The sequence below is a fragment of the Dryobates pubescens genome, chromosome 29 (genome assembly GCF_014839835.1).
Source record: "Dryobates pubescens isolate bDryPub1 chromosome 29, bDryPub1.pri, whole genome shotgun sequence".
Classification (NCBI taxonomy): Eukaryota; Metazoa; Chordata; class Aves; order Piciformes; family Picidae; genus Dryobates; species Dryobates pubescens.
This window is the reverse complement of record NC_071640.1, coordinates 5467464-5487192: the sequence shown is the minus strand read 5'-3', so window position 1 is coordinate 5487192 and position 19729 is coordinate 5467464. Positions and strand designations below refer to the sequence as shown.

The following is a 19729-nucleotide window of genomic DNA, read 5'->3' as shown; positions in this document are numbered from 1 at the left end:
GGAGAGTATTTACACAGTCCTGGCCATAAATAGAGCATAAACCTCCTATCTTGCAAAATCTGCATGCTAAGAGGACTTAGTTGCTTGAACAGGGATAATTATAATCCAGTTTGACATTTTTGAATTGCACATAGTATTCTTAGTCTAAAGTTTTTGCCTTACAGGCTGCGTATATGATAAAACCTGTCTTAGGAGTAGTTTAAAATAATAACTATCTTATCAAAAGTAGGTGAAGAAGTTGGATGGGGAAAGGTTGAGTACTTACTAACTTAAATCTATTAAAGTGGCTACAGTGATGCTACTATACAGTTAAAGCCACTTTGTAGTAGTAAAAAAGCAGTGTAAATAGTAAATGTATGGAGTATTTGATACTTGCTTCTGAAACATTTGATTCTCTCGGTGTGTGTGGAGCTATCACACTGCATTCATACAGGGAGGTTTTTTAAGTGAAAGCCTAATAAAACTCAATATAGGATAGTTATAAATGTTTTTCTGGTACAGTGATTCCTATTTAGGCAGCAGGAAAATAGCAGCATGAATGGAAACCTTTGTGTGGTATAGGCAAGCAGCCTGTGTAACTTGTGAGGAGATCACCTTGTGCCTTTGGTGCTGGTAGTACAGCTGCTGTTTCACGGAAGCATTTTGGAGATGACTTACCCTATGAGGACAAAGCTGGGTTATTTGCTCAAGTCCTAAGAGATAGCGGACAGGACTAAACCATAGACTTTGACTATTGAAAGCCATGTTGAAAGCCAGTGTCCAGAAGTTAGAAAAATTCTGAATAGAAATAGAGGAATAATTTGGTTCAAGTGGGAGGAAATGTAGTTCAAGCTGCTTTCTAAACAATTTCATTTTTTTTCCCCATGTAAAATTAGAATCAATATTAGAATATCAATAAATACAACTTGATTTCACCACAGATTGTTCAGCTGAGTGCAGCTATTCCTGGATACAATCATATGGCCTTTGTTATACAAGAGGTCAGACTAGATGATCATAATGCTTCCTTCTGGCCTTAAAAATCTGTGACTATATGAATAATTTAAAACCTGTCCTGCCAACCCTCATTCGGTGGGGTAGTCATATTAAAATCCTGTGGGACTACTTGTGTGAGTAGAGGTTTTAGGATCAGGCCTAAAGTGAGTAATCATTATCACTTTTGTTTAAATGTATTGATAAAACTATGAAATACTCACTTCAGTTAAGATGAGTTTCTTTAACATAGGAGATGCTTATGCAGTTATATTCTACGTTGGGTTGTATAAGGCAGTCATTATCGAGGCAGCTTAAGAAGTTCTCATTTCAGTCTCCTGAACCATTTAGATCTCTATTGGTGCTATAGATCAATTTGTAAACCATTTCAAAACTATTGTGTGAAAACTTGTGCTACGTAGGAAATGTCTTTGTTTTGTTTAAAGAGAAAATAAACCCCAAGCACCTGACAATATGGTGGCTGTGGGCATTTTAAAGTTGATGTCAACCCTTCTCTCTGCCATGAGAGGAAATATCCTCCAGTTGCACCAGGGGAGGTTGAGGTTGGATACTAGGGGAAAAAAGGTTGTTTCCAACCAAAATGATTCTGATTCTATAATTCAATGCACATAACAGTCTTCCTTGTAATGACTGATTGTGTTGATAAGTGCAGGAGAACAGAGTAGTACTTTCCTTTGCAAACAGTAGAACTTCTTGAAACACGAGTATAGTATCAGCAGGCAAGTGGTGTCTTCAAGGTGAGAGTTACAAATCAATCTCAGATATGTCATGACTTTAAAGTCATAAAGCAGTTAATTACTTAGTTGATTAGAGATCACTTTTAAATCCAGAGTTTAGTGGGATGACTTAGTTAGCTAGCTTAAAAATCTGAACTACTGGTGGCTAAGACTATTTTTGAGACCACGCTACCAAATGAACCTTGATAGGACTCTCTTTCCCCTTAATATGTCTTCTGTTGCTTCTTTAATGTAGCTCTGCTACAGCAGAGGACTGTCTTGTAGCTCCTAAAGCAGCCATTAATGCTTGAAAGTTTCCCTAGCATGTGGAGGAAGAAACAGTTCTTTGGATTCTCGCTGCTGCAACTCGTCTGCCCATACCTCAGTGTGTAAATGCATTTTAAAAATGTAATTACAAAAGCTAAAGATTTCCTGAAGTTTCTGTGAAGACAAAACCTGGAAATAAAAGTTGTGGGGTTTAAAATTTATTTGGAGAGCATCCTGTGGCATGTAAAAAAGCATTAAACCAAACAGGACTGCTTGTGCTTTGTTACTTAAGTCTTGAATTCTCATACCAGTTGCTGGTGCATGTAAACTGTATGAAAGGGAACTCTAGAAGATTGCTGTCCCTTGGTTTACTTTCATTTCCAATGGGGCAGACAGTTTCCATGGCTTATTCTTGACAGCAAAGGGGCTTGGTTTTGGGGCAGTGTGGATGGAAATAGAACTTTTTTTGGTTTTCCTTATTATGTGTGCTACTTCAAAATAGGCATGAACTTTTATTTGCTCCACACCTCACACCCCCAGGTGATGAACTGTAAAACCAGATAATCTGTCCAGTCTTTTCAGGAGGAGGAATTTTATATCAAAGTATTGTTTCTCAGTAAAGTCAGTTGGTGGTTTGTTATTTCAGTAACAAGTATTCAGTTGTAGTCATCTGCAGGGTTATCACAACCCTGTGCCCTCTGCAGATTAGAGATTGTCAGGGTGGAGTGCCCTGGAGAATACACAGGGCAGAAGATGTGTAGGAGTGCCAGGGAATGTGTTGGTACCAAATGGCAGGTGGACTGAATCCCAAGTTACTATAACACAGCCAAATAGAAGACTTCTGGAAGGTGTATGTTTTTTAATGCTTTACTACCATAGCTGTGAAAGAAAACCAGTCTGTAAGTGTGTGTGCAGCTGGAATGCTGAGATTCTTACGTATTTGAATGTCCCAGTACTGTGTTTTCTTATAGCCGCCATCGTGTTGGCATATTTGCTGTTTGCTCTAGTATAACTTTGGAATCATTTCACAAATGGTGTAGAGCATTAGACTGCATGATGCCTTCACTGAAGCTGAGAGGGACTTTTAAAAAAAGGCCTGTAGTGACAGGATAAGGGGTAATGGATTCAAATCAGAAGCAGCTCAATTTAGATTAGATGTTCGCAGGAAATTCTTCACCATGAGAGTGGTAAGGCACTGGAGCAGGTTGATGAGAGAAGCTGTGGAATCTTCAAGCCTGGAAGTGTTTAAGACTAGGCTGGATGGGGCTTGAGCAACCTGATCCTAGTAAGTAGTGTCCTTGCCTATAGAAGGGTTGGAACCGGATGATCTTTAAGGTCAGTTCCAGCCCAAACCATTCTGTGATTCTCTGTTAATTAAAAAAAATAAATAAAAAAATTAAAGAGATGTTTGGAAAGTAGCCTGAAAGAAAAGTTTTGTTGGTGATTGTTAGATGACATTAATTGATATTCACATACTTAAGTTTTCAGGTGCCTGGGGAGCAGCCTAGAAGTGATTGTGCATTACAGAGAAAAGTTGAAAATGTTTGTGTTAGCCTAGGGAAGTCTGAAGTTCTCAGTTCCATACTTGGAAAAGATAAGTTTCTAACTGTAGTCTCCTTTGTACATATCAGTGATCTTTTCTTCAAGTCAAACCCATTTTCTGTGCCTAAGGAATGTTTTTATAGCTCTGTGTTTTTATTTTGTCTAGCATATTCTTGTATTTGGAAATCTAAAAGTTGTGAAAATACTGATAAATTTGAAAAGCTGTGTCCTTTTCTGACCTCCAGTTGTCTAAGGTGATCACTGACTCTATCTCATCTCTGCAAAGTTTAATGTTAGAAAACTTGTTCTTTCCCTGGGGGCATTAGTGTCCTCATCATGTATCATCATTTTCTCCTTCCTTCTCCTTTAGAGAATTCTCAGATAGGTATGATGTGCATGCAAGGCTGAGAAACAGGTACTGCTGGATTTTAAAATTTGCTCAGCTGTTGCCCCCTTTGGGATAGTTGTTGAGTTTTGTTGTGTTTTCTCAGCTGCAAAAAAACCCCAGATAATACCTGGTAAGGGAGCTGTGAAGGACCTTCATTAGTGGTCAGCTTTAAAGATCTCCCACAGCCAAGTGTTCTTCCTGGCATTTAGAAGACTTTTGTGAGAAGGCAAATCCATGAATTGTGTCAGTTTCTGGTACTTGGTAGCAGAGTGCTAGGTATCACAGAATGCTAGTGGGTGGAAGGGACCTCTAGAGACCATTGAGTCCAAGCCCTTTTGCCAAAGCAGGATTGCCTACAGCAGCTCACACAGGAATACATCCAGGCAGGTTTTGAAAGTCTGCGGAGAAGGAGACTCCACAACCTCTTTGGGCAGCCTGTTCTGGTGCTCTGTCACCCTCACTGTGAATAAGTTTTTCCTCATGTTGAGGTGGAACCTCCTGTGTTCCAAGTTGTACCCATTGTGCCTTGTCTTGTTACTGAGCACCACTGAAAAGAGACTGGCACCTTCATCCTGACACCCATAGCATGGTATATCCATGGCATTTTCCTTGACAGTCATATTTAACTTTTAGCTAACAATTTAAAAAGCATTCTTCTGTTTTCTCTTAAGTGCAGTAAGTGATGAGACAGGTTTTCTCATTGTTTCTCAGAAATTATGTATTTTGCTCAGTTGTTGGTTAGGATTCCCAGTCCTGCTAAGGATGTCACTGCTGGAGAATTTCTAATATGGAATGACTACTTGGATTCAGTGTACACTCTTAATATTCTCCTAGGTAACTGATGCAGGAAGGAATTGGAGTCTAATGTTATTTTCTCACACTTTTCAATGCCTTGAATTTCTATAAAAAATGTTCTCAGTGAAATGACTTAATTTTATGTGAGAGATGGTGGAATTTCTGCAGTAAGTGGCAGAGAAGTCACACTGGAGTCCTGCTTTGCGCAAAGGCAGAGAAGTTGCTGGTAGGGAATTCTTACCTTTGCTTCCTAACCGTAAAATTCTGGTGTTGTCTTTATTTAGACTTTGTCAACATTTCAAATTTCTTCACGTGTTTTTTTTCTTGGGCAAAGGGCAGGAATTGATTTTAAAATGATATTTACTATCCATTGAGCTGAGTGGTTTTGGTTTTGGGTTTTTTTGGTTTGTTTCTTCTGCGTTTTGTTTGTGGGTTTTTCCCCAGTTGCTTATTTATAATATCCTAGTGATTATTTTTTCCTTTGATTTAGTTTCCTGTTTGTTGTGCCTGGATGTTAGAGAAATGTCTATGAAAACTTGTACTCTGCAGGAAAAAAATGACAATTTTTATCAGCCAGCACAGTTTGTTTAGGTTTGGGGGGGTTGGTTTGTTTTTGGTTTTGGGGGTGTGGTATGTTTGTGTTTCTTTTTGTTTTGTTTTCTTTTACCCTGTGAAAAATGAATCTCCTATTGGGACTTAAGTACCATAAAGATTTATAAAGGTGTAGCATAGTTACATGGGCAGTGTTTGAATTTAGGTTTTAATTTAGATTTGGAGCTCTGGCTCTGCTCTTCTAATAGATTTTTATTTGTGTGAATGAATTCCCATGGTTAGCATTATCTGTTTATAGTAAAGATCAAATCTGGCCCAATCTTGCAAGTATGACTGAAAATCTTATTGGAACAGTGCCATCATAATAGCCTCCTGTGATCATCAAGTTTATATTAGATAAACAGAACTCATTTTCAGGTGTTTTAGCAGATACTGTTTCAGAGAACTGCATATATGTTTTTAAAGGTTGGGCAGTGGCTGGTTCAGAAGTGATTAAGAAAGCAGGATCTTGCCCGTTTATGTAAACAGGCTATTTCTTTTGTGGAGATGTCGTGTTAACTATCTGGTGCAGACCTTTATTGGTGCTTCTTGAATAATTTGTTTAAACTACACAGTACAGATTCCTTATTTTAGCACTAAGACTTACAAAGGCTTCTTTTAGCAGCCTTTAATTTTGTACTTATGTATGTGACATAGCCTGTGGCTGTGATCTCTACTGTGAATCTGCAGTTGTTTTGGGATGAAAGAAGGAGGCAGCTGGAAACTCAGTAGCTACATCTAGCTGTCTACCTAGAGAAGGCCTTGATTTCAAGTTTATCTAAACAAGCTCGACTAATCCCAACTATCTAGGGGGATCCACTGTCAAAACAAGCAGCATGGCCCTAAGGCAAACACAACCATACAGAAATGAAGGCTGGGACTTCCAATACTCCAATGACTGCATACTGGAGGCTTTTTTTCCTGAAAGAGAGTAAGAGAGGTAGAATTTGCATAATGCCTTTTCATTGGAAACTTTTGGAAAGCTGACAGAGGTCCAGTTTATAGCTCTGTAGCCACAATACAGAGTCTATAGGAGAATCCTTGAATGACCTAACCATATTGAAAGAAAAAATGAAAGCATCGAAGTATAGCCAAGTGAGTGTGGAAAAGAGGGCTGCTGCATTGTCTAACATCTGCTCTACTTCTCGTTAGTTTTGTTCTTTGGTATTCTATGTGGACTTTGGAGAAACCTAAGACAGCCTAACATGAATCCTATAATCTTCCTTCTGAATATTTATGTAGTGTGCCAGCCTCTAAGCTGTCCTTTGCATCTTCCTACTTCCCCCTCATTTTCATGCTCTCAAATGAGGCCAACATTTCAAAAGCTAAATAAATGTTTGTGAATGTTTATAAAAGATTTGCATAAATTTGTCCTTGTTTGACAAAGATCACTTTTTTCTTATGCCAGTTCTGAAATTTTTTAAAGGTTTCAGTGCTTGTCTTGACAACAAAGTCTTGCCTCAGAGAACAATGATTGCTGATTAAGAGGGTATGCAGTTGTAGCTGAATAGAGCATTTGAGACACGTCTAAAAGGACCAGTCATCTTAAGCCAGAATTATAATACTTAACAAATGTTAGCTGCTGAAGATATTTAAAGCTTTGGTTTTCATTCACTATACCTGTGCAGTCAACTTACTGTGTGAGAAGTATCTGATTCTCTTTTCACAGCTAATAGTTTTCACTTGATTTTTCCTAAATGGGGAATTAAAAAATATTTATCATTTTTAGGCACTAAATATTTAAAATAGATTTAATTCACACTTTCTGGTATTGACACTTCTCTTTACCAATTGATCAATGTTAATGCACATAATTGGACCTGATTTTTTTATGCTTGCTTGTATAATTTTTCAATTCTTTGTGAACCAAAACAATGATTCTTACAACAGTTGATTTTCTAGATTTTATTTAGCACGTTAGCTAAAAGACATTTGTCTTTAAATCCTCTTCAATAAAATTAAGATTTCATTTTATTTTAAGACATTTATTGAGGAGATCTCCTTGAAAATCTGCTAAAAGATTTAATTCAGCTTTACTTTCAGGTATTTTTTTTTCCACTGGAAAAAAGTAATAGTCGGTTCTGTTCTTTTGTTCTATTAGTTGAGAGGTTGAAGTTGTCATTAAGGCAAAAACTAGAGCTACTTCTCTGACACAGTTTTTATCACATCTGCTAGGCCTGTGTCCCAGGAGGAGCTGTGCAGAGCAGTGAATTCAGCATAGGCCCATTATCTACTGGTTTTGCGTGTGTTGTAAAAGGAGTGAGACCTCAGGGAGGCTTGGAGCCTCCTCCCGTGTAATGTCCAAATCAGATTTGAAGGACTGGTGGCAGGAAAGCTTTGGCCTTGGGGTGTGAATTCTAAGAAACAGAGTCACAATTAGGTTTAAAAAATTCAGGGATTTTGAGCTTTATCTTGAAATATGTTTTTAGTAATGCAAGTAGAAAAGTTGCCCATCTGTGCACATATTTTGTACATTTAAAATATTTAAATGATAGCAGGCCTCAATATGCTTAGGAAATGTTATTTATCTCATGCTCTTCCTGATACCAGCATTGTGTATATATGTGTTAGGGGTTTTGTTTGCTTTTAAACCCCAGCATTTTCCTGAGAACAAATGGTGTCATTTCATCCTGGGCACCATTCCCCTTCTGACCCTCATAAGAAGTAGTGACTTTTGTAGAAGAAAATCCCTCCCCTAATTCAAGCTTTATAATTACAGAGCGAGTGGATTGTTAGCACACTAAGCGAATGGATAAACTAGTGCTATGAAATGATATTGCAATACTGATAGAATTTAAAAAGTAGACATAAAACTAAATTAAGATGATTTAAATTAATGCTATTAAGCAAATTATGCTCCTGCTTTTTTTTTAATCAGTTCTTTAAAAGAACTGATTCAAATTAATTCTGAAAATATTTTGACCATTATAAAAATCAGTAACTCTCAGTGCTGCTGTAAGATGGAAAAGGGTTTTAGGATAAAATCAATGCACTATGAAATTTGATACAAATATTTTAAACAAACAATGTTGCCTAAAAAAAAAAAAAATAAATCTGTATTTTATCAGTTCTTAAAAAACTAGAAAAGCCTTAAAATCTAGAGAGATCTTGGGTTTAATTTGATGATTCTTGGCTTGCTCTGCCTCGTCGTCTTGTAAAGTCATTTTTTTGTGGCTGTGTGACACTGGCCTCTGCATGCAGGACACTCTTGAATTTGAGGGTTAGATTTTATAAGCTGTTTGAATCACAATGCTTCTCCTGATTTGTAATTGCATAATTATATGGCCCTTGTTAATCAATGAGAATCTGTAATAATAGCATTAGGAAAATTTGATGTAAGATAATATAAACTCACACTAATACTAAATGCAAATTAAAAGTTAAATTTTCCAACCACAAGATGTACTGATCCCTCTTTATTACTCATAGCTGTGTTCAAGTGAGTGGTTGCATTTTTTTGGGCTGGCATTGCTTCAGTGCATTTAAATTCTTTAAATAAAATTTTGAAACATGACTGCATTTCCTTGTCCATTTTAAGTAGCAGCTTTGTAAAATGTTTTAAGCAGTTATTGAAACTTACCACTGAGGTGCTTTATTGTGCAGCAAGATGTTCGCTTTCCTAGGAAAACTGCTCTCCAGTTTCTCCTCCTTCCTTCATCAGTCTGTTGATGTCTTCCTGAAACTCTGTTGGTGTTTCTCTGTGCAAACAGGATGGATTTCATGTTTGTTTTGTGGATTCAAATGATATTTCAAGCTTGATGAGATGAAAATTATTTGTATTTCCACCTTCCCTGTTTAGTATTTTGCTTACAGCAGCCTCACCTATATTTCACATCTGGATTAAGGTCAAGGAAATAAAACAGCATTCATCTTTTCATCACTGAGCTATCTCTTCTCTCTATGGAAAACTCATCCTACTTGCAGTGCTCCATTCTGTTGTAATATTTGAGTTGTCCTCACATAAATACACGTGCTTTGTGAAATATGGTTGTGGGGGTTTGGAGTTGTTTCCTTCCCACCCATTATTCACTACTGAAAGGGTTTGGCTTTACTCAGAGTAGTCTTAACTTCACCCATGTTTCTCTTGGGGTTTCCCAGTAGGCTTTCAAATACAGGTCGCCAACCTGTTGGGTGTTGTGGTGTGTTGTTTCCTTTCTCTGGCTCAATTATTTCAATATCTTGCCTTAATCATTCACCATTTTCCACAGCTCTCTGCCTGTATTTTAATTTTTCTCTCCAACTTTCACTTACACTCCTTGTTCCACTTGCAATGTGTCTTTCTATGAGTAGATTGTTCACAGCAGTCTGCTGCTCTTGCCTCAGACCAGCAATTTGCTTATCATTTTATCAGTACAATTTAATTTAATTGTAGCTGCAGCATGGGGTCTTTGTTACCAATGTTCATTTGAACAAGAAAAATAAAGTGATCTTCTATATCGGAAAGTCTCTGAACTTGTTCCATTGCCTTATAGGTAGGAGCATATAGGGAAACAATTAAAAATAAAAATGACTTAAGATACAGCTTGCTTATTAATTTCACAAGTGAGTATGCAACGTTTTTCAGCCACATTGAACTTTCTTGGCTATTTCACCTCAATCTATGGGTAATTCAGGACATTGTCCAAGTGTGGATCGTGTGTATTTAACTCTCTTGCTTTCCATACACTTCTTGAGTATCTGCGTGTGTGTAGGAAATCCTTTCAGAGGCTGCCTCCCCTCCATAAATCGCTGTGTGACACAAAAGGGCTGAACACTGTATTCCTGCCTCATTTATTCTGAAAACTTTGCTGCTGAAACCAAACTTAATCAATGAATTCTGTGTTGTCTCCGATAAGTTATGTACTGGCTTTATTGATTGGGAAGGATTTTAGAAAACCCATGTGGGGTTTATAATGTCAGCAGTGTTTTGATTATGAAAAGAGTTGGAACCTTGGGACAAGGAACCAGGTGGTGTATGTCCTAAAGCCACTGGTGACACGGCTGGGCTGAATCCCCCCAGGGACACAGTTCATGCCCTGCACTTTAACTGTGGTGACTGGCTGCTATAGATGCACTTTTTGCTCATTAAAATGTTAAAAATCAAACTGCATGTAAAAAGATTTGTGAAAATATAAACTTGGGGATTGATCCAGGAAACTGGCATGTGAGACCCTAGAGACGCTGGTTTCAGCTACTGGGTAATTTACGCTTATCAGCTGTGTGTCCTGGATTGGTTGCTTGGGTTTTTTGTTTTGTTTTGTTTTTTTTTCCCCCTTCTCTCTCTCTCTTTCTTTTTTTTTTTTTTCTTTTGTTTAAGGAGGTTTTGTTTTGCAGGCATTTATGTATTTGTTTTTTTCTTTTAAGAAAATAGGCATAGGGGAATAAAATAAGAAAACAGACTGTTGATACTACCTCTGTGTTTCCTGTCAGGTAAATTATGCTGCCATGGAACTATTCTAGGTTTGGTTTTGTTAGGGTTTTTTTTAGAGTGAAATTGTAAAGAAGTGATGAGTTCTCTAGGCCATAAGTAAGCACTCACCTAAAGAGGTCTGGTAGGAAGTTATCCGTTACGTAGGAATTGCTAATCTTCTAACTGAGCAGTATTTAAAAGGGAGGAAAAATGGAAAAAAATGAAAGCAAAGCAACAAAAAAGCATTGCATTTATAATAACAAGCCTGAAACTTGAGCAAAAATTGAGTAGTTCTCCAGTAATTGTATTCCTTACATGCAAAAGATCAGCAGTTTTGCTAATTAGAGACTAATACTGTGTATTATTCTGGTATTTCTTAATAGTTAATGCATCATTTTCTGTGGTTAGAAAGCTATAAATACTAGGAAACAAGTGCAAAGTAAAACACTTAGCCTACATTAACACAGTGCTGATGACATGCTGAAGTGCTTTATTATGCGAGTCTTTTTTCTTATAGTTGCAATAATTATTTACATCATCAAAGTGATGGAGAGAATAGATTATGAAATTTTCAGGTGATTTATGGCTTGTTGTCTTTTAGCATGGTTTTATTTCAGGATTCTGTGTAGCAGTTACAGGGCTTTAATTCTGAAAACTAGATGTGCTGTCATTATTTTGAGAACAATTTTATTGATTGATAAGGCCAACAAAAATATAGGCACTTTACTGCAATTATGATTTTGGCTATTTTAAAATTCTACTTTTTTTTTTTCTTGTTATGTTTTTAAAAATACTTTCTTCATGGGCATTTCAGTTGTGAGTAAAGAACTACTGTGTAGTAGTTAAAACTTGTCAGGATGTGGGATTTGTGCCCAAGCAGAGTAGTTCAGATGGTCGATCTTTTTGGAAGCCAGAGATTCTGCACAAGGGTGAACCCAATCACATTAATGAGGCCTTCATTCTCAAGGCATTATTTTGTGTCAAAGTGCATATTTCTGCAGAGTTTATTTTGAAACCTGTATAGCTCCTTTCCAAGTCTCCTGCTGAATTTGAAAGGAGGATACTTCTTTGCTTTACATGGAATTCTTCAGTAGATCCTTTCGTGTTCTTTAAAAACAGGAGGTTCTTAAATAATCTATCAATAAACTGTCAAGAAGTCAAAGTTTCCATATCTGTTTCTCCCTGAAATCTTAAGAACTTGTCACATTTTAGTTGTCAAGACACCTCCAAAGAAGAGTCTATGAGCAGTTGAACCCGAAACCATTGCTAAGAATGGGATGTGCTGGTTTGAATTATGTAGGAGGAGCGTGTTCTTGCAAGGGACTCAATATGTTTTCTGCTTCATTGAATAGGTTATTAGATTGATGTAGTTTATTTGTTGAATGATGGCATTGGTTTTAGAAATAAATGAAGCGAGAAGCATCAGTTTAGTTATTGGTGATAATTTATTGCTATTGGTCAGAAAAGTGTTGAATATATCAGCGGGTTTGTCATTTAGTCAGGACTGTCTTCTTTCAGCTGAGAACAAAAATATAGTTTACATTTCAGCTCCTGAAATATTTAAGTGTGAAGGAAAATGAGCAATGAACTGGCTGGTAGTAACTGTCTGCAAACTAAGTAGAGCTTTATAGTGGGTTGTGGGTTATAGAATTTAAAATTGGAATATTATAGAACAAAGTGTGTAAATGTATTACTTGTTTTCTGTGAACACAACTGTTTTGGGACTAGCATGTTTCTGCTTTTGCCTCTTTAATTACTGTATTTGTTTAAAGGTGAAAATTAATTTCTGTGCTGATCATGTTTTCAGTTTCTATATTCATGCTTTTTATTTGCTGTCATGCAAAGGCTGTATTTAAAAGTTGCTCTGTTTGTGGTGCTGTTTTGCAGCTTCTAAAAATTGGGTTGTAGGTTATACAATTTGTATCCATTTTAATACACATTATTTTAATCAGTTTTTTAACACTCAGATTTTCTTTTTAGCAGCAGTAGGCAACAATAAACATTCCTGCTATGAGACCTATTGGCTGTATCTTTTGTTATTTATCTCACTGATGCTAGGAAGTATTCTCTAATCCCCCAGACCTCTGTTCCTAGGTAACAGTCAAAAGCTGTGCCAGCAGAAGTGGTCCTGCCAGGCCAAACCCATGTGGTTTGGTGTTATTCACTATGATCCATATGGTCAGGGTAGAGATTGTCCCTAGAGAGGTGTTAACACTCAACAACCCAACCTCCTCCTACTCTTCAGAGAATTGCTGGATGGCTCCTGCTGCCTGCCCATGTGTGAATCTTGATTAATTTTTCATTTTTAATGAAGTTTGATCATGTTTATTATTTCACATGATTGACTGCCTGGTACTCCTTCCATGTAATTGATAAAGCCCATATTTCTTCATCTGTCTCTTATTTCTTCAGGGCAAAGTTGTGAAATTCTGTGATGTGGTTAATATTAGATTTATTGGTCCCAACAGATGTATAAATTATCTCTTTTTCTCTCCACAGGAAGTTCTACAGACTTTGACCAAGTTTTGTTTCCCCTTCTATGTGGACAGGTAGTGTTAGCTTTTCAAACTTTACAAGAAAATAAGCTTGTCAATAAAACCACTGTAGAAAATAAAAACCATACCATTCTTAATGTTCTGTCTGCTTGACTGTGATTTAAAGCACCCAAGTGCAAATTATAGTCTTAGAATCACTTTTTCCTGGGGTTTTTATGGGCACCATCAAAAAAAAGTAGTTTTAAAAGTTGGAGCTGTTCAGTGGCAGCAGTAAGAGTGCATTTTGGTTTACGTCTGTGTAATGCTTGGATGTGGAAATCCTGGGGTAGTCATTGTCAAATATGCATATTGCTATCAAAGCTTTGTATGCCTGCATATCTTATCCCTTAAGTGACAAAATTTGGGCAGAACTATGAATTAAATGCTTTACATTTAAAGCCCTTGGTCTTGCTGGAATTCTGGTGCTTTACTTGCTCACTATTTAATGTGGCTTCTTATGTTTAGGGTAAAAAGTGTACATTAAGTTAGAGTGGATTTGACAGGAGCTAAGACTCTTTAATGCTTGTAATTTAGGAAGCTCCAGAACATTTTAAATTTTCCAGTTTTGCTTTTACTGTGAGGATTTTTAAAATGATTTCTTGAAAAGACCAAACATTAGAAGTTTGAAAGGATGTACCACTGCTTGCATCCATGAGCATCATTTAATTGGTTAGAATCACTTGTCTTAGGTCAGCTAATACACCGAATAGTTTTATTGATGGAATGAACTGACCTTAACTGTGATTAAACTGCTAGAATTTGTTTCCCATTTCAATGAAATATGTTACATTAACAGTAGAAATTGATTTTTCTTTATAAATCCACATCCACTTCAGATAGTGTTGCTTGTTGGAGCTGCTGTTAAATTTTTATTTTATTTTTCACTCCCCCCCCCCCCCCCCATCCATGGCCCAGCTGAGATTGCTTACAGTTGTCTTGAGGTATTGTTCACTGGTTTCTGTGAATGGAGATGAAATCTCATAATGCTTCTCTGGAGATAGGAGCCTTCATAATAAAACCACTGCTACACTTTGTCCTCTGATGTCATAATCTGGGCTTGGTGGAAGCTGAAAGCTTGAATGGATCATGCAGATGATCTGTTCTTTCAACCCTCCAGGTGGTTCCTGCAGATCAGGGTTGAGAGCTATTGGTGAGGCACTGCTGGAGACAGCAGTTATTACCAGTGCCTCTGCTGTACCTGATTTGTACATAAAAAGAGAATTTGAATATCCTGGGCTGTCAACATGAGCTACTTAACTGGTTCATGTTGATTCAGATGACCTTTAAAAGCCACAAATACTACCTATAATTTGGAATCGCTTTTGGCTGATCATCCTTTCCCTTTCCAAAGGGGAGGGAGCAGGGAGATACTTATTTATATTTTTCTCATGTATGTGTTTCTACTAGAAATATTTATGCTTACTATGTGTAGGCTTATTGTACCTAGGAGTTGTGTTTGTTTTGTTGTTTTTGGTTTCTCCCAGCAATATAACATTTTGAAAGATAAGAACATTGAAAACCCATATGGGGTGCAAATGAGAACATAATGGAAAGTGATTCCCATTTCTGGATTGGCTTGTTTGACTGAATATCACAGACTGTCACTGAAAAGACTGCAAGCCAACCATTATGAACATAAAGGAGAGATTGTAACCGGCAGCATACATAATAATGTAAAATTAAGAATGGACTTTCTTCAGAAGGTAGAGGATGTTCCCAGCTTAAGGACATGGCAGCTGAAAGAGATGTCTGCTGCTTCTCTTCTCGATGTAAAATTACACACGTGCATAGGTGTGTCTGTAGGTATTTATATATAAATAAATGCTTGTTGTATATATGAATAAATACTTGCCAGCTTTGAAATGTGTGTGGGAATTAACCTGCCAGTTACAGCAGGGAGGAAAACTGTCTTCTATCACTGAATGCAAATGAATGTGATGGGACCGTGAGAAAGATACAGTGCATCTTAAGTGCAAAATAGCCTTCAGCTTTTAGCTACTTCCAAGTTTAGAACTAATTGAATACCTGTTCTTAGAAGCTATTTCTGGAGCTCAACTAGTAATTAGTTTGCACTAGTTGGTCTTTTCTTTCCCTGTTTACCGTTAAGCAACTACTGAGTGTTTATTTATACATTCCTTATACTGCATTTAAAGTAAAATTATTTAAAGTAATGAGCAGGTAGCCCCATAATGAAATTACTTCAGACAAGGCTTTAATATTTTTCTCAGTCTTCACAGTAAACAATTTTTCTAATTTAAGATGAAAAGAAATTGCTTTTAGAATAAATACTGTTTTCAGTTTTATGTCAGAAAGGTCCTTATAGTCATATCTTACAGAGTTGACTAGCACTCTCTAGTGGGATTTTATCGCTTTGTATGTGCCTGGGAAGTGGTATGTTGGATCAGATCTCTAGTTACTGTAATTCTTATTCCTCAGAGGGGTTTTTTAATATAGATTTGTCCTTTCTGAACAAAAAGAGAGATAAATACTAGAGTGGTTTTGGGGAAGACCTTACAAATACTTAGGTACTATTCCCATGTAACTGAGTGGCCTTGTCACCTGTGACAATTTTAGTATTAGAATCTCTCCATATGATGAGAGGTTTTTAAATGTTTATTCTTAATAAAGCAGTGGAGATACTGGCTCATTGTTCAAACAATTTTGGAACATGGGATAATACCTTCTGTTGAAATATCTTCTGGAAAAGTTATCAGTATGAATTGTGATGAAGAGATAGTGATACAAGTGATCAGAAATTCATAGTAACTAAGCATAGGCACTGCTTTCCTTTTCACCAACTCAGAGCCCAAAGTAGAATTAGCAGTCATAGAACTTAGGTTTTCAAGCCCTGCTGGAGTCATGTCCCCTGTTTATCCCCTGTTTGTGAGACTTTTATTTGAGGAAATTCCATTTATGTAACTGCATTCTCTGTTATGTGCAGTATTTTGCCAGACTTTCAGTGGAAACTTCTTGATGGTGGAAATGTGCTCAGTGGTAACTGAGTTGAGACTTGCTCTTCTGACTTTGATGTTAAACTGGTAATTCTTCCACAAGTGATGAAAAGGACCTAAGTCTTCACCTACGTATGTGTCTCTTCTAAGGCTATAGGATTCATAAAGCAGGTGGCAAAGACTGAGGATGAGTCATTACCTCTGCCACATCACAACTTCAGATGATGGTAGGACATCAATATTTTGAGGCAAATCTTCTGCATATCTGGTTTTTGGCTCTGCTGAAGGTTTAGCCACTCATTTACACAAGCTCTTAATTCTTTTTATATCAATTCTTATATATTGTTGCCAGTGTTCCAAAACCATCAGGGACTAGTTGCCCCTTACTGTAGGCAGTGGACCATGAATTTTCTACTCCTATGAAAGCAGGATCAAGGCTATTCTCTAACTGCAGCAGTGAAGAACTCCACCTCAGGCAATTTTCGTATCAGGATTAATTTGTATTAGCCAGATAAAGCTGTTGATGGGGGATTTTGAAGAATTCACTCTTTCTCTCTCCCCTTCCCTCCAACCCTAAATTCTATTTGCCCATTATTTATGGTATTTCTATCCTGTTAGGCTCTAAATAGACCTTCTTCCCATTTGAAAAGAGAACTATGAATCTTAAGTGTTGATAGTAAGATATAAGGTAAAGTACTTTTTATTTGGGAGAACTGACAAGTGAGCAAGACCCATCAAACATGTTTAATTTCTGCAGAAACCATTAATACAGGAATCTTTAGGTTTACTTTGAAGGAACTTACTGACTTGTCACAATTGTTCCATAAATAAGCTTCTCCCTGCTGCAAATGAAATGTTTTTTTCCCCTCTTCCATAATTTGTCAGCTAGAATGCTATTTCTCACACATGCTCTGCTCTCAACCTTGTTAAAATTAAGCATATAATCCTCTTTTAAAACACCATACTAAAATCACCATAGTAACATTACTTCCAAGCTTTACAGATAAAACACAACAGCAGTAAGGGATTTTTTGGTATCCCCAGCAGCTCAGTATGGTTTATGGAAATAGTTGCTCTGGTGACATTTAGATTTCAGTAGGATGATAGTACTTGCACCTTTGAATTCTCAGAATGATGAAACCCTTTTAAATATCTGTCTTTTTGTTCATCTGTGAATTTGGAGCACTTTTTTTGTCTTCATCACTGCATGTTTTTCTTTCCTTGTTTGGAATCTACTGAAGGATTTCTGAGCTGGACAGTGACATCTTTTCAATTCAGATTCAACTTTCATTTCTGAAAGTCTGTTTTTCATCTTTTTCTGTAGACACTAAAGGTATAATCTCCCACAGAATTGGTTTATTACGTTATATATGGCATCATAGAAGTGAATACTTGCTGATTTTAAGGCTTCTGCCTGTTATTTAAATGGCCTTGAATTTAATAGGATTTGTTGGTGATGTTATAGAACTGACTTGTAAAGCTGTTGCCTGTGGAAATAGCAGTCAGTTCTTAGTAATCTTGAAATAAACTAGAACATAACCTGAAATAAGTGTTAATTTCCTGTCATTATGGGGTCTCAAAGTGATCTGAAATTGGATGGAAAACCTTGTAATAATTACACTAGTCCCAGCTTCACCACTCAGTGTCATAGTTTCTATTAAACAGTAAAACTATAATTCTACAAACTGGGAGGTGAATTGGTTGTGGTCTATATGGGATCTGCTGTTGCTGTACAGAAGATTTTGATTAACTTTAGACAAATGTGCTAGTATCTCAAGAATGTCATGTTGATGAATAGTGTTCAGAAAGTGCTGGGCTTTAAATGTAAAGCATCATATTTTGATATTTTACTATCTTGATAACCCATCAGTGGTAAAATACAGATGCTAAAGTACTTTTAAAGACATGACTTGTAAAATGTTTGGGTTTGGGAATTTATTTTGTCTGTTTGAATGGTCTGGTTCTTGGGGTTTGTGCTATTTGTTGGGTTTGGTTTTGGTGGTGGTTGTTGTTGGTTGTGGTGGTTTGTTTTGTTTTCCAAAACTGTGTTTTTTACAGTTTGGGCAACTTTTCCTGTAGTGATACTTTCCACTGTGGTGTGAGTGGGAGCCAGCATCTAAGAATATTATTAGTTCACTTGTGCTGTTCTGAAAGAGCTGGTAAATCCTACAGAGGAGGCAGATTGCTCTTAATTTCAGAAGACCATACAGAAGTCCTACCAAATGGTTTTTATAGTCATGGCTGGCTTGAGCACAGTGTATTTTTGATTCTCATTTCTCTTTTTTTTTTCTCATGCACACTATTCTGGTCTTTGCTTAAACTGGTTGCTTGGCTGCCAGTGTAAAGGAGAGTCACCTGGCTTGGTTCCAGCTGCTGAACATTTTGGAATTATGTGTCTGGCATACATGCAGAATTGGTATATGGATAATAAAGCTTCTCTAAGTCAGTATCCAAGTGTTGAAGAAGCTTAGCATGTTATTAAACATTGTCATGCTCTTGGACTAAACCAATTCTTAAATGAAGAATAATAAAGAAATATTTTGGGTTACATGAGAGAACATGGGTTTGGTTTGTACAGTGTGTACTGCACTAAAGATGGTTGATAGTCATAACCACTTTCATTTAAAGATAAATGCATTTTTAGTGTCCTCCCACACTTAAAAAATGGGAAGAAAAGCCTAAAGAAATCACTCCTCCCTCACCAAGCAACTAGGATATTTAAGTTTCTAGTGGGTGTATACTCTAAGTTATCCCTCCAAAAAAAATTCTGCTGAAAGAGGAAGTGTTATAGGTTCAATGACCTAAACTACATACTTTTGACACAGAGTTAGCTCAGCATTAATCTCCACCCCCCCCTCTCTTTATTTTCAGCCATGCAGTTAACCAAGTTGGGCAGAACTTTACATTTGTGCTTACAGACATTGACAGCAAACAGAGGTTTGGATTCTGTCGCTTATCTTCTGGGGCCAAGAGCTGCTTCTGTATCTTAAGGTAGGTCTGTGGTTTGGCTTTTGGCTGACTCTAGGGAACAGTGTTTGACTTTCTGTGCTACACTGCAATTATAATTTCCAGCTGTTCAGAATTTTTCCTATCTGGTCCTCAAAGTCACTGCTCTTCAGCAGAAGTGATGCAAAATATCTTGCACTTTGAGTTCCTCTGCAGATAACTGTATTTGGTTGTAGTCAATGTTCTTGAGTTAACAATGTGGGGGGAAAAAAAAGGTCTCTCTGTAGTAATTTGATATGACATAGCATGATGGCAGCTGTTATCTTTAGCTGTCACAACTGATCTTGTTAAGACATTTTGTGGACATTTGTATATGCAAGTTTTATTAACAAAGCATCTGTTGGTAACTGAGAGAATGTCACTGATGCTCTCTACATCCTAAAAGTTTGTGTGTATGTGCTTTAGTCTGTCCCACAGAGGGATTTGTGAAGTTTGTCATAATAAAGACTGTCAGTGGAAGTTGGGAGCAATGCATTTCATACAAAGCAAGCAAGAGGCTCTATCAGATAATTTTTGATGACCTCCCATGGACATGTTGAAGTATAGTCTGTAATTGT

General features: G+C 37.0%; 1 protein-coding gene across 3 annotated transcripts in view; it reads left to right on the top strand.

Moving 5' to 3' along the window:
- DENND1A (DENN domain containing 1A) overlaps positions 1-19729 on the top strand; it is a 198403-nt gene that overhangs the window by 38184 nt on the left and 140490 nt on the right. For all 3 annotated transcript variants that reach the window (XM_054174197.1, XM_054174196.1, XM_054174198.1), the window contains exons 4-5: positions 13181-13230; positions 19038-19157. In XM_054174197.1, the coding sequence (XP_054030172.1) occupies positions 13181-13230; positions 19038-19157 (170 nt within the window). The remainder of the gene's footprint in view (positions 1-13180; positions 13231-19037; positions 19158-19729) is intronic.